Raw genomic sequence first — 13,297 nt, 5'->3', positions numbered from 1 at the left:
TTGAGAGTGGGAACTTCAACTTTCACTTTACCCTCATGACACTTGAAAACCTCCCTAAACACAGGAGTTCGTAATCAATGCTCACAGGTTAAATGTAGCAAATCTTTTTTACTTAGTTTTTATAAAATCTTTCTTGGTTAAGTTTTTTATAAAAATGAGACTGCAATATGGAGTAAGATCTCAAGGATAGTTTTTATATCCTAAAATGATGTTTAGTTATTGTTCCTGTTTGTTCCAATTATTATTTGCATAATTGCCTTCGTTTTATTTCAGAGTAATATCTGAGGAGATAGTGGAAGCTTACTAGTTTGGAGATTATTGTAACTTCAAAACAAACCTCTTAGAAAATGAGGGATATTAACACATCTCAGGAGTTTATAATCTAATGCCATGTGAATTAGCCAGGAAGAAAATAGCTATAATATTAGGAAATGACTTGATTGAGGAGTTAAGCATTTACTTGCTCTCACTTAACTGATAAAAAGCAAACCCCTTTGCCTTTAGGCAGGTGTCTCCTCATTCATGGTCCTTAGAAACGACCTAGGTGGTTTGACCTAAAGGAATGAGGAGGGCTCTTTTTTTTTTTTTTTTAGATATTTATTTATTTACTTATTCTTTTTTTGGGAGGAAGATCAGCCCTGGGCTAACATCCATGCTAATCCTCCTCTTTTTGCTGAGGAAGACCAGCCCTGAGCTAACATCTATTGCCAATCTTCCTCCTTTTTTTCCCTTTTTCTCCCCAAAGCCCCAGTAGACAGTTGTACATCATAGTTGCACGTCCTTCTAGTTGCTGTATGTGGGACGCGGCCTCAGCATGGCCTGACAAGCAGTGCATCAGTGCGCGCCTGGGATCCAAACCCAGGCCACCAATAGTGGAGCGTGAGCACTCAACCACTAAGCCACGGGGCAGGCCCCGAGGAGGGCTCTTTTGAGCTTAGAGGAGCCGCGTGCTTAAGTCAGCAGACACGGGTTTCACATCACTGCCCTGTCATTGGCTGGCTATGCAGGCCGCTTATGTCCCCTGAGCTGCCGTCTTCTGGGTTCTGCCTATTTCGTAGTGTTGTCACAAAGAGCATCTGAGTTAATGATATGAAAATGCTTGGCAAATAATTAGGAGCTGTTCCACTGTAAGATACTTTCCTCATTTGTTTGAAATAGTCGAGGGAATGAGATAGTCACTTGAAATCATATTTTTACCTAAGGATTATTCATGTAATGCATTTGTTGCTGTTTAGTTAGGTCATTCAATTAGGCAGGGAACAGTATCACTTTTCTGGTTGAAAGAGCAACAAGAAATGAAAAGGGCTAAAGTGGAAACTGTGTTTATGTAGTTTTTCCAGTAGGTGGCGATATGTGTCTGAGTTCATTAGTGTACGTTCTCTTTCAGTCTGTTTATGAGAGAAATTACGAAAGTACACAGTAAAGCATTTCCTCTAAGCCCTCAGATGTTCAATTATGCTTTACTTTGAAAGTAAAATTAATATATTTAAATACTTGGTATTCTACAGGACCAGAGTTACTAACTTATTAATACCATGAACTGTCTCAGTACAATTGAAACCCTCTTCCCAAATTGCCAAGTTAGCCCTCTGGTTAGGTTTAAATCATCTTAAAATCATTTTCATATTCAATATTTTCCTTTTATATATTTTTGATGAAGAATGTGCAGCTTCTTAATGGTTTTTCCAAGTTATGATTCATTTATTTCTTAGAAGGTAGTTCTCACTGTCATACTTTGCAGATCTCACTTAAGGCCCAGAGCAAACACGAGTCCTATTTCAGTGGAGTGGTGTAGCCCTGACCTCTGCTGATGTAAAGTACCAATTGTTTGTTGTTTTTTAAAGATATTTCAAGGAAACAGAGATTATCACCAGGATGTGCGGAATAACTTCTTGCCACCGATTATCGCACGTTTTATCAGAGTGAATCCTACCCAGTGGCAGCAGAAAATTGCCATGAAAATGGAGCTGCTTGGATGTCAGTTTATTCCTAAAGGTAAAGCAACAGCATCTTCAAGACACGTTGTTTTCACTGGATTAACTAAAAATGACTTGCTGTTCTCAGAGAACATTGTTAATAATAATGTGTGTTTAACCTCTAAATACAATATCTTCTTAAAGGGATTTTTAAAAGAAATAGTTATCCTATTAAAAAGTTAGACATCAGGGCCAGCCCCATGGCTTAGCGGTTAAGTGCTTGAGCTCTGCTACTGGCAGCCCAGGTTCGGATCCCGGGCGCGCACCGATGCACCGCTTGTCTGGCCATGCTGAGGCCGCGTCCCACATACAGCAACTAGAAGGATGTGCAGCTATGACATACAACTATCTACTGGGGCTTTGGGGAAAAAAAAGAAGGAGGATTGGCAGTGGATATTAGCTCAGGGCTGGTCTTCCTCAGCAAAAAGAGGAGAATTAGCATGGATGTTAGCTCAGGGCCGATCTTCCTCACACACACACACAAAAAAGTTAGACATCACAATGAGTTCCAAAATTACAAGTAAAAAGAGAGCATCGCTGATGACATAATGTAGTGAGATTCTTTCCAGATCTAGTCTCTGTCTTAGTGATCTCTGACAGCTCCTCTGCTGTGTCATACTTGTGTCATGGAAGCACTGATGACTGTAACAGTCACCTCGGTCTAGGTGCCTTTTACTTTGAATAAATTAAAAGTGGGAAGAACTTTCTTCCATCTTATTTAATATTTAATACTTTGTGTACTGTTGTCTCCCCGGGAACTACTGTAGCCCCTGACACACATGGGCCCTCCATGAATATTTATTAGATGGATTGAACGAGTTGTATATCAAATAGTGATGACACTTCTGTGCTTTGGTGTTCAACATCATCCACCTCCCCATTAGTCTCTTTCCTAAGAAGATTATGTTTAGACAATTTAATTATTTAAAAACTAAGAACTCCTAGTATATTTGTGCATTTAATGCAGAGTATGTTTATCTTTCTGACATATTTGTCTCTGAGATTTAAAACTACTATGCAGAATTAAGTACTCTAGGAAATGTTAGACATTTAAAATTACTGTTTTTAACTCTGATTTTTATAAGCAAAACGTGTAAACTTCTCTAAACCATTTTTTAAGGTCGTCCTCCAAAACTTACGCAACCTCCACCTCCTCGGAACAGCAATGACCTCAAAAACACTACAGCCCCTCCAAAAATAGCCAAAGGTATGCCTGCTTCAAATGTGAGAATTTGATATTCCTGGATTTGTGGCATAATTTGCCATAAATATATTAAAAGCACTATAAAATAACTTGATTTTAATCAAGTTGGTGTGGATAAAAGAATAAAGAGTTTTTAAAACCTTTTTCAAGGTCATGCCCCCAAATTTACTCAGCCGCTACAACCTCGCAGCAGCCACGAACTCCCTGCGCAGACGGAGCAGACGACCACGGCCCCTGACGTCAGGAACACCACCGTGACCCCACACGTGACCAAAGGTGGGCGGGACCGAGAGCATCTGCTACACAGTGGAGGTTTACTTTGTTTTTAACTTAAGTTTTCAGGAACATTGCCAGCCTTTAAACCCTTAGTTTCTTTTCCTGTAACTGTGTTTTTTAAGTATAGCAAAAAATTTGACTTTTTTCCTTAGGGAAAAAACTGGCTGTCTTGTCTCAGTTCTGCTCTCTGGGGCCATGTGGACTTGTCCTTAAATCTTCAGAAACGGCCGCTGAACCCCAGGCCTCCTCTCGCAGTGTTTTTCCTCTACAGCTAAACCTGTGGAGTCTCAGGCTGAGCAATATTTCTAAAAATAACTAAAACCATAATGGGAAACAAACTGTTTTTCTGCTTATATATTAATTTGCTGGATAGGGAATTTGGTAGCAAAAAGGGATCAGGCAAAAAAAACAGTTGTTTTGGTGAAAACTAATACTTTTAAAAAAATACTCTATTAACATATTCATACGAAAACTTTGGTCTTCTTAAATTGTTTCCAATTATTATTTTTTCAGATTATAAATATAATTGTATTAGTAGAATTTACTTTCAGATTTTGTTATTAATGATAAATAAGATGTTAACATATACAAAACATAGTAGTACTTTGATTTTACTAGTTGTTAAAAAACAAAATTTCAGTTGAATTCAGGAAAAAAAGCATCAGTGTCATAGAGGAAGTAGTTTCAGTGTTGGCAGATAAAAAAAAGCCGACTCATTTTCAGGACAGTGCAGAAAAGGGAAAGCAGAGAAACTTGTCCCACATAGAACTGTAATCATTCTCATTTTCTGAAAATCTGCCTGGATGCAGGTAACTTTCTCCAGCTTCCCACATGTCGGTTTCTTCCCTGTCTTCTTCTGAAGTGTTTCCAGACAGACCGATTTCTCTCTCCTGCTGCAGGAAGGGCTGGCGAGAAGCAGGTGTTCCCAGGGGCGGGAGGCCGCTGCACCCCACGCAGAGCCCTCCCCAGGCTGCAGAAGGCCTGTCCGTGGGCAGAATCCCAGACCACATGCCTGGAAGGACGAGCAGTCATTTAAAACTGTCGCTCATCTTAAAATCTGATCATGGCATCTCATGGTCTCAAGACTGAAAGTATCCTTATAGCATTTTCTCCAGAACTAGGATCCCTGTAAGCTTGGAAAGAGTAACAGAGAACATGCGGGTCTTTTTCAGTGGAAGAGCCCTGGCCTCCTTTCCTCTGGGACGGTGGTGTCTATACTTATTATTTTTCGAACCTAAACAGATGTTTTAATGCCTCTGATTAAATCGAACTGTATCCATCTGAACCCGATTGTTCTCTCTCCAGGGTCACAGACTTGAGGGATTAAGCACACTTCTCTGAGTTCTTGGTGCTTTCTAGGCTGAGTCACGATTTCTGTTTTATGCACTTCCTCCTCCTTTTTTACGTCCAGGCTGAGAGCCATGCTGGAGCATGTCATGTCAGGGTCAGACCTGTGCCCCTGTGCTTCAGACCCTCCCTCAGCGGGCCCTCAGCACCTGCCAGCCGGCTTTCTGTTCCCCTGGTTAGCTCTTCTGTCTGTTCTCAGCGGTAGCTGTGGGAAACATGCGCCATATGTTTCAAACCCTTCACCCAGACTGTGCCCTCATTCCATCCATCCAGCTTCTTGGGCCACGTGTCACTGATGATCCGCCCCTCTCCTGACGTCAGCCTCTTCCTCTCTTCTGGAGACATAGCTATCAGGAGGCAGTCAGGTGCTGTGCTCAGTTCCATCACAGTGACTGGCACTCAGCCTCCGGGAGATACCAGCAAATGCTCGTGGCTCATCCTCGTCGCCAGGGGGAGGGGGTTGACGGGTGAAGAAAGAAACTAAATGTCACAAATGACCTTATGCAGACCACTTTCTGTATCTGGGCCCAGGATCCTTATCTATGGAGTGAGAGAGGGGATTTGGTGATCTACACGTCCCTCAGGCTCCAGCGCTGTGGTGGTTTCTGCTCTGCTCAGACACATTTGCAGTCTTGGGTTTTCTATACCTGACACTACATGGTTACCTCCCATAACTATCAATATTTTCCCATCATGTTACAACATCACTTTCAGTTGCTGGACGATGTTTTACTACAAGGAGTATACCATGATTTACTTATTCCCTTTCATTGTTGGGCATTTGGGTCATCACAGTTTTGCACTCTTCTGCAGATACAGAAGCAAACATCTTTAAAGATACAGCTTTAAATGTCATATTGATTTTTCCCTAAGAATAAATTCTACATATGGGATTGCCAAGTAATATTATACATATTGCAAAAATAGGATTTTATACATCTTTTAAATATCTGCCAATTTGCTAAGCAAAAATAGCCTGTTATTCTTGTTTTAACTTCTGTTTCTCTGATTACTAGTGAGATGAACACATTTAATGGTCACTTGTGTTTTTAATGTAATATAATGTATTTCATTCCCTGTGGATTTTTTTTTTGCTGGGGAAGATTCACCCTGAGCTAATACCTGTTGCCAATCTTCCACTTTTTATTGCTTGAGGAAGATTAGCCCTGAGCTAACATCTGTGCCAGTCCTCCTCTATTTTGTAAGTGGGTCACCACCACAGCATGGCTGACAAGTGCTGTAGGCCTGCGCCCGGGATCCGCACCTGCGAACCACAGTCCACCGAAGCGGAGGGTGCTGGACTTAACCACTACGCCATGGGGCTGGCCCCCTCATTCCTTGTGTTTTTAGTGTAATATAATGTATTTCATCTCGGCTCACTTTTCTGTTGTTTGTTCTTGACGTATAAATTCTGTAATGTATTAATTATATTAACCCTTTATCACAAATGCAGAAAATATTTTCCCAGTTTATCATTTGTCTTTCAATTTGTCTTGGTGATTTAAAAACATACGAAGGTGAGCAATGGTGTGACGAACTTCCATGTGTCTGTGAAAGCTTCTGCAATTGCCGGCTCAGGCCCAGTCCATTTCATAAATAACGTCTATGGTACTTTTTGAGATAGAGAAGCTTTGAGTGATGACGCGGTTAATCTTCACTTCGTGATTTCTGCCTTTGGTGCGGATGTTCTTTTTTTTAAATTTCAGATGTCGCCTTGGCTGCAGTACTTGTCCCCGTGTTGGTCATGGTCCTCACCACGCTCATCCTCATCCTCGTGTGCGCTTGGCATTGGAGGAACAGGTTAGTTCACCTGACTGGTCCCAGAGGGGATGTTCCCAAATGTGAAACAGAAACTAAATACAGAAGATGCACTACAATTCACCTCTTTGAGAGGGAAAATTAAGATAGTCATTAGAATAAAAACGCACAGGTTTCTCCTCCGTTCCCATAAAAGATGAGTAGGTTCAGATCCACAGTCAGTTACTGAGTGCCTTTATCGTATCAAATTCTGCGTTAACACACAGACGTGCACATTAGTAAGACACATGATAGGTGCTTAGTAACGTTTACTGAAAGAGTGAGGCACAGTTCCTGTGTGCTTAGCAGGGTTGACTGACAGAGTAAGAGACTCTAACGTGGCTGGATGGTTATTTATGAAGTGCTGGGAAACACAGATGTGAGAACATCAGAGTTACCTGAAGTCTTTTCTTCAGGAAAGAGTAATCCTCAAGTTTGGCATGTTTCCCCTTAAAGAAGGAGTGGGATTTGGCTAGAGAGAGGAAGGTGGAGAATGGCCCAGATGGACGGGTTGAAGCACGGAGACATGGGCTGGGCCTGGGTCAGGAAGGCTTCCTGGGGGAGAGTAACTTAGGTTTCCTTCTGTAGGTGGGGACATCAGCGAGGACTGTTAATTATTAGATGATGGTAGGAAGACAGTGGCGGGAGTTTTGGAGGGCGGACTGAATGGTAGAGAGACCAGAAGAGGCAGCGAGATGAGTGAGGAACCGTCTGAGCCTGTGCAGGAACATAACACAGCGACTCCAGCAAAGGGGCAGATGGAAGGAGAGGGTTCCCGGTGGGTGGATGGGGTGCCGTCTGCAAGAGAAGAGGAGGGTTCTAGGGTGATCTGAAGCTTCTGGCTCGTGCAGTTAGACCAGCAGAGATGTCAGGAGTTGAGAGAACAGAACAGGAGGAACAGGTTTAGAGAAGGAGAATGACTTCGTTTGTTCAGCCATTGAACAAATATTTGCACTCTTCCCCTGTGCCAAGTGTTGGGCCGTGTGTGGGAGTCCAGGGGAGAACCCCACACACAGGGGTTTACGGAACGGGAGGGGTTCCATTGGGTGGTACCGACCACACAGTGGCCATGGGAGGAAGCTGGAGGAGCACGTGGATCCCGGATTGGTGGTGTGGGGGCGGCTGTCTGAGCAGAGACCAAGTTAGTGTGAGGGTGGTGGGGAGAGGGCAAAAGGGTCTTTAGGGGGTCCAGGAGGACGGTCACTAGGCTTTCAGGGAGCTGGACGGCAGCAACCGTGACAAGGAGAACAGCCACAGTGACTTTTTATAGAAAATTAAGTGCTGATTTTAGGCATTATTCTGAATGCTTTACATGTTTTAACTCATTTAATCCTCACAACAACCTATGAAGCAGGAAGAAAGTGAGACAGAGCATAAATCCCTTGCCCGGGGTCACCTGCCAGGACTGGCAGAGGGGGCTTCAGACCAGGCTTCAGCGCCCGGGCTGTAACCACTGCCGCGCCCCCGGACCTGCAGTCCGCTGGTCAGTCCGCGAGTCGGATCCCCTGTGGGTGAAGCACAGGCCGGGCGGTGAGGACCGGGATGGAGGGCTGCGTCCTGAAGGCAGTTGGGGATGGTGTCTAAGGGACCCTGTGGACACACAGACCCCACGAGGCGGGTGGAATACTCACCTGTGGAGGACAGAAGGGCTGAGCCGCAGAACTGAAGGGGCTTGTGCCAGTGCAGTTGAGATGGCTGACCCCTGGCTCCATGACGAGCCTGGAGGAGGAGGGGCTCCGGCTGCGGAGAGCGAGGGGAGGAAAGTCCTAATAAAGACAGCTGCAACCTGCTGAGTCCTGACCCCATGCCAGCACTGCCCCAGCCCCTCTCAGCAGCAGGTGAATGACCTGAAGCTCTGCCACCTGAGGCTCAGAACGTAAAAGCCTGCATGGTACGACCCTCGGCCGGTCCTCACACAGGTAAATGTGTTGCCCAGCCACACAGGGCACCTGACTGCCATTTAGAAAAGATCATTGATTTCCTTTTATTTGTATTTTATTAGAAGACTTCCAAGGAGAAAAGAGCTTAATTAATAAGCCAGCATTTATTATTTCTTTTCCATTCCAGTTCTTGATGAACAGCTCCAGCCCCTCCATCTTTTCCACAAATCTTACATTATACTTTACTTTGAAATAATGAAATGTTGTATTTTCAGTACAGCCAGACTTTAAAATGAGGAGGCTTTTAACATCAGTAATAAAAACAGTATCATGCTGGAGAAGAGTGTTTCCGAGTAGGAAAAGCACAGGCCTCGGGCTCTTTGAGAACGCAATGTTCACGGTCTTGAGCAAATCACATGCCCAGCTTGTGCTCATTTATGCACTAGAATAACTTCTGCCTTCTCTTTAACTCACAAAGCATGCACTTTAATTAGGTGTACATTCTTGAATCAGAAAATGTCCCTTCGTGTGCTTGTTTTTCCCTTTGTACGTGGCTCTTGGTCCACGGCAATTCTTCATGGAGGGGAGGGCGAGTCCCCTGGGGGGTGTGTGGGGTTCTGAGGAGCAGACTGGGGAGACGCTCCTTCACTGCACGCGTGGCTCTCGCCTCAGGCCTGAGAATCCTGGTCTCCTCCCTCCACCGCTTGTCACTCTTAGTGACAGCCTTGACTTATCCTGGGTGGTTGGAGGAGTTAAGTCTGTGCAATTAAGTGCATGTGACACTTAAACTTCTCTGGGGCAGAGGACTGTAGAAGAAAAGAAGCAAGTTGGAAAACATAATAATGCCGAAAAAAATGTGGGGTTTTTTTTGTTCTGTGGGCTTTGTATATCGACTGATTTGTGAAATTTGTATTTGAAACCAAAACAGCTGACACGGTTTCCCCGTAATGACCCGCGTGTCAGGGTGGGTCTTTGGTTTGGTTCAGTCTCTTTGTCCACAGACTCAGCCTTTTTTATTCCTTTATGCTTTTTGAGTGGGAAGTAGTTGGGTAACAAGATAACTGTCTCAGGAGATAGTTTAATATTTATCGAGAGTCCAGAATTTACGAGCCTCAGCAGTGGTGACTTTGAAAGTCAAATGAAATAGAGGCCCCCCGGGTAGATCAGCAGGGGAAACGCAGGCTCCTGACTAATGATTAACTTCAGTGTTTATCCTGCAGGTCCAGAGCTTTCTTACTATGAATTCAGTCTATTTGCTAACTTTTTTTTTCTGTATTTTTCCAGAAAGAAAAAAACTGAAGGCACCTATGACTTACCTTACTGGGACCGGGCAGGTGTGTCTTGGCTTCGCGTCCCTGTCTGTCAGAGGGAAGTCCCTCCCTTGTAGGTGGCAGCAGTGGAAGGAGGGTCGTGTCCAGGCCTCCTGAACTCCCAGCTCTGTCAGAGAAGTGGCTTCCCCTTCTTTTCTGACCGTTTGTACTTTTCTGTAAAATCTCTTCTAGTCGGTCGGTAATGACACGGGAAGTAAGAACTCAACACATGCTCTGTGCTTTTTCCTCTGGAGCCCTTGTCTGGCTTGTCCCGTGTATCCGTCTGTCTTGAGACCAGCCTCCTGTGTGGCCCACGTGAACACTGTGGGAAGCAAGGATTGTGGTCCTGGTGACACCGCATGTCACTCTGCCGTGGGTTTTTACCACGTGGGGTCCAGCAGGTTAGGAGTCACTGAGGCCTGCCGTCTCTGCCGTGATGAGTTGTCATCTTCTGAGTCCCTGCTCTGTGGGTCAGGTGGCGATGGCTGCAAGTGGGGTCTCCCCCTTCCCAGTCTCCCTACAGGAGCAGCTGTCAGGAGCCGAGAGGTCACTGCCATGACCATGGTAGGAAGAGCAGTGGTGGGGGCACAGCAGCACTGCTGGCACCCATGGGGGGATTTTGGAAAGTATATTTTGAGAAAAACTTATTAAAAACCACCACTACAACAGACAGGCTATATCTGGCTGCACTATAATAGCAGACTTGCTCTGTGTATGCTTTTGATAGAGATTTCTCCCATGTTCTGCTTCACACTGGATATTCTATCAAAGCAAAAAATAAGCTTGAACAACTTAAGGAATTAGAAAAAGAAGAACAAACTAAACCCAAAACTACCAGGAGAAACTAAACAATAAAGATTAAAGAAGAGATAAGTGAAATTGAGAATAGCGAAACCATAGAGAAAATTAATGAAACCAAAAGTTGATTCTTCGAGAAGATCAAAAAAATGACAGACCTTTAGCTGGATGGACTGAGAAGAAGAGAAGACTCACATTACTAAAGTCAGAAATGAAAGTGGGGGAACATTACTACCAATTCCACAGAAATAAAAAGGATTATAAGAGTACTATACACAATTGTACACTAAAAAAAAATTGGATAACCTACATGAAATGGACAAATTCCTAGAAATACAAAACCTGCCAAGACTCAATCACAAAGAAATAGAAAATCTGAACAGACCTGTAACAAGGAGATTGATTCAGTTATCAAAAATCTCCCAACAAAGAAAAGTCCTGGACCTGATGGCTTCACTGGTAAATTCTACCAAACCAAGAAAGAACTAAACCTTAAAGACTCCACAAAAAAGCTGTTAGAACTAGTAAATGAATTCGGCAGAGTAGCAGGATGCAAAGTCAACGTACAAAAATCATTTGCATTTCTATACGCAAACAACGAACAATCTGAAAAGGAAATTATAAGAACAATCCTATTTACAACAGCATCAAAAAGAAAATACTTAGAAATTAATTTAACCAAGGAGGTGAAAGACTTGTTCAATGAAAACTACAAAATGTTGCTGAAGGAAATTAAGACATAAATAAATGGAAACACATCCCGCATTCATGGATTGGGAGACTTAATATTGTTAATGTCAATACTACCCAAAGCAATCTACAAATTCAATGCAGTCCCTATCAAAATCCCAATGACATTTTTTGCAGAAATAGAAAAACTCATCCTAAAATTCATGTGAAATCTCAGGGGGCCCTGAATAGCCAAAACAATCTTGAAAAACAACAAAATTGGAAGATTCACACTTCTGGATATCAAAACTTACTACAAAGCTACAGTAATCAAAACAGTGTGATATTGGCATAAAGACAGATGTATAGACTAATGGCATAGAGTAGAAAGCCCAAAAATAAACCCTTAGAAATATGGACAAATGGTTTTTGACAAGGGTGCCAAGACCATTCATTGGGAAAAAGACATTTCAACAAAAGGTGCTGGGAAAACTGTATATCCACATGCGAAAGATTGAAGTTGGACTCTTACCTAACACCATATACAAAAATTAACACAAAATGCATCAAGGAGCAAAATGTAAGACCTAAAACAATAAAACTTTTAGAAGAAAACATAGGACAAAAGCTTCACAACATTGGATTTAGCAGTCATTTCTTAGATATGAAAGCAAATGCACAGATAACAAAAGAGTAAACAAATTGGACTTTGTGAAAATTAAAAAATTTTGTGCATCAAAAGATAGTATCCAGAGAGTAAAAAGGCAACCCACGGAATGGGAGAAAATACTTGGAAATCCTATATCTGATAAGCGATTAATATTCACACTGTGTAGAGAACTTCTAAAACTCAGAAACAAAAAAACAACCTGATTAAAAAATAAGCAAAGGAATTGAATAGATATTTCTCCAAAGAAGATATACAAATGGCCAATGAGCATGTGAAAAGATGCTCAGCATCACTAATCTTTACGGAAATGCAAGTCAAAACTACAGTGAGATACCACCTCATACCCATTAGGATGGCGCCTATCAAAGAAGCAGAAAACAGGTGTCAATGATGTGAAGCAATTGAAACCCTTGTGCACTTTTGGTGGGAATGTAAAATGGTACAACCGTTGTGGAAGACAGTATGGCGATTTCTCAAAAAATTAAAAATAGAAGCACCCATGTGATCCAGCAATTCTGCTTCTGTGTGTATACCCAAAAGAAAACAGAGTTTCTAAGAGATATTTGTACACCCATGTTCATAGCAGCATTATTCACAAGAGTTAAAACGTGGAAGTAACCCAGGTGTCCATCAGCTGATAAATGGATAAGCAAAATGTGGTATATACATTCAATAGAATATTATTCAGCCTTAAAAAGGAAGGAAATTCTGTAATGTCGTACAACATGAATGAACCTGAAGGACACTGTGCTAACTGAAAAAAAGCCAGTCACAAAAAGACAAATACTGTATGATTCCACTTATATGAGGAACCTAGAGGAGTCAAATTCATGGAGACAGAGTAGAATGGTGGTTGCCAGGGGCTGAGGGGAGGAGAGAGTGGGGAGTTGTAGTTTAATGGGGACAGAGTTTCAGTTTTACAAGATGAAAAGAGCTCTGGAGATGGATGGTGGTGATGGTTGCACAACAGTGTGAATGTATTTAATACCACGGACCTGTATACCTAAAAATAGTTAGGATGGTAAAATTTTATCTTATGTATATTTTACCACAATTAAAAAAAAATAAAAGCTTGAACATAAAGGCTAGTTTGTATAGAAATTTGTTATAGAAATGGCTTAAATGCAAGAGGATTTCTCCCCTAACCTCCTGTTGTCAGTGCAGAGGTAGGTTTGTATTTAACAGTCTCTTTTGCTTGCGTTCACACTGAAGGCTGGTGGAAAGGAATGAAGCAGTTTCTCCCTGCCAAGGCAGTGGAACATGAGGAGACCCCAGTTCGCTACAGCAGCAGTGAAGTTAACCACCTGAGTCCCAGAGAGGTCACCGCAGTGCTGCAGGCCGACTCGGCAGGTAACCTCGCACAGCCGAGG

At 42.7% G+C, this 13,297-nt stretch overlaps 1 protein-coding gene across 1 annotated transcript in view; it reads left to right on the top strand.

Moving 5' to 3' along the window:
• Positions 1-13,297, top strand: part of DCBLD2 (discoidin, CUB and LCCL domain containing 2) — a 79,368-nt gene that overhangs the window by 61,628 nt on the left and 4,443 nt on the right. The window contains exons 10-15 of the mRNA XM_087439484.1: positions 1,845-1,995; positions 3,097-3,183; positions 3,331-3,456; positions 6,510-6,603; positions 9,765-9,814; positions 13,140-13,277. Coding sequence (XP_087295610.1) covers positions 1,845-1,995; positions 3,097-3,183; positions 3,331-3,456; positions 6,510-6,603; positions 9,765-9,814; positions 13,140-13,277 — 646 coding nt within the window. The remainder of the gene's footprint in view (positions 1-1,844; positions 1,996-3,096; positions 3,184-3,330; positions 3,457-6,509; positions 6,604-9,764; positions 9,815-13,139; positions 13,278-13,297) is intronic.

Source organism: Ceratotherium simum, chromosome 15, assembly GCF_057802395.1.
Source record: "Ceratotherium simum simum isolate JZ-2026a chromosome 15, ASM5780239v1, whole genome shotgun sequence".
Classification (NCBI taxonomy): Eukaryota; Metazoa; Chordata; class Mammalia; order Perissodactyla; family Rhinocerotidae; genus Ceratotherium; species Ceratotherium simum.
This window is presented reverse-complemented; position numbering and strand designations above follow the sequence as displayed.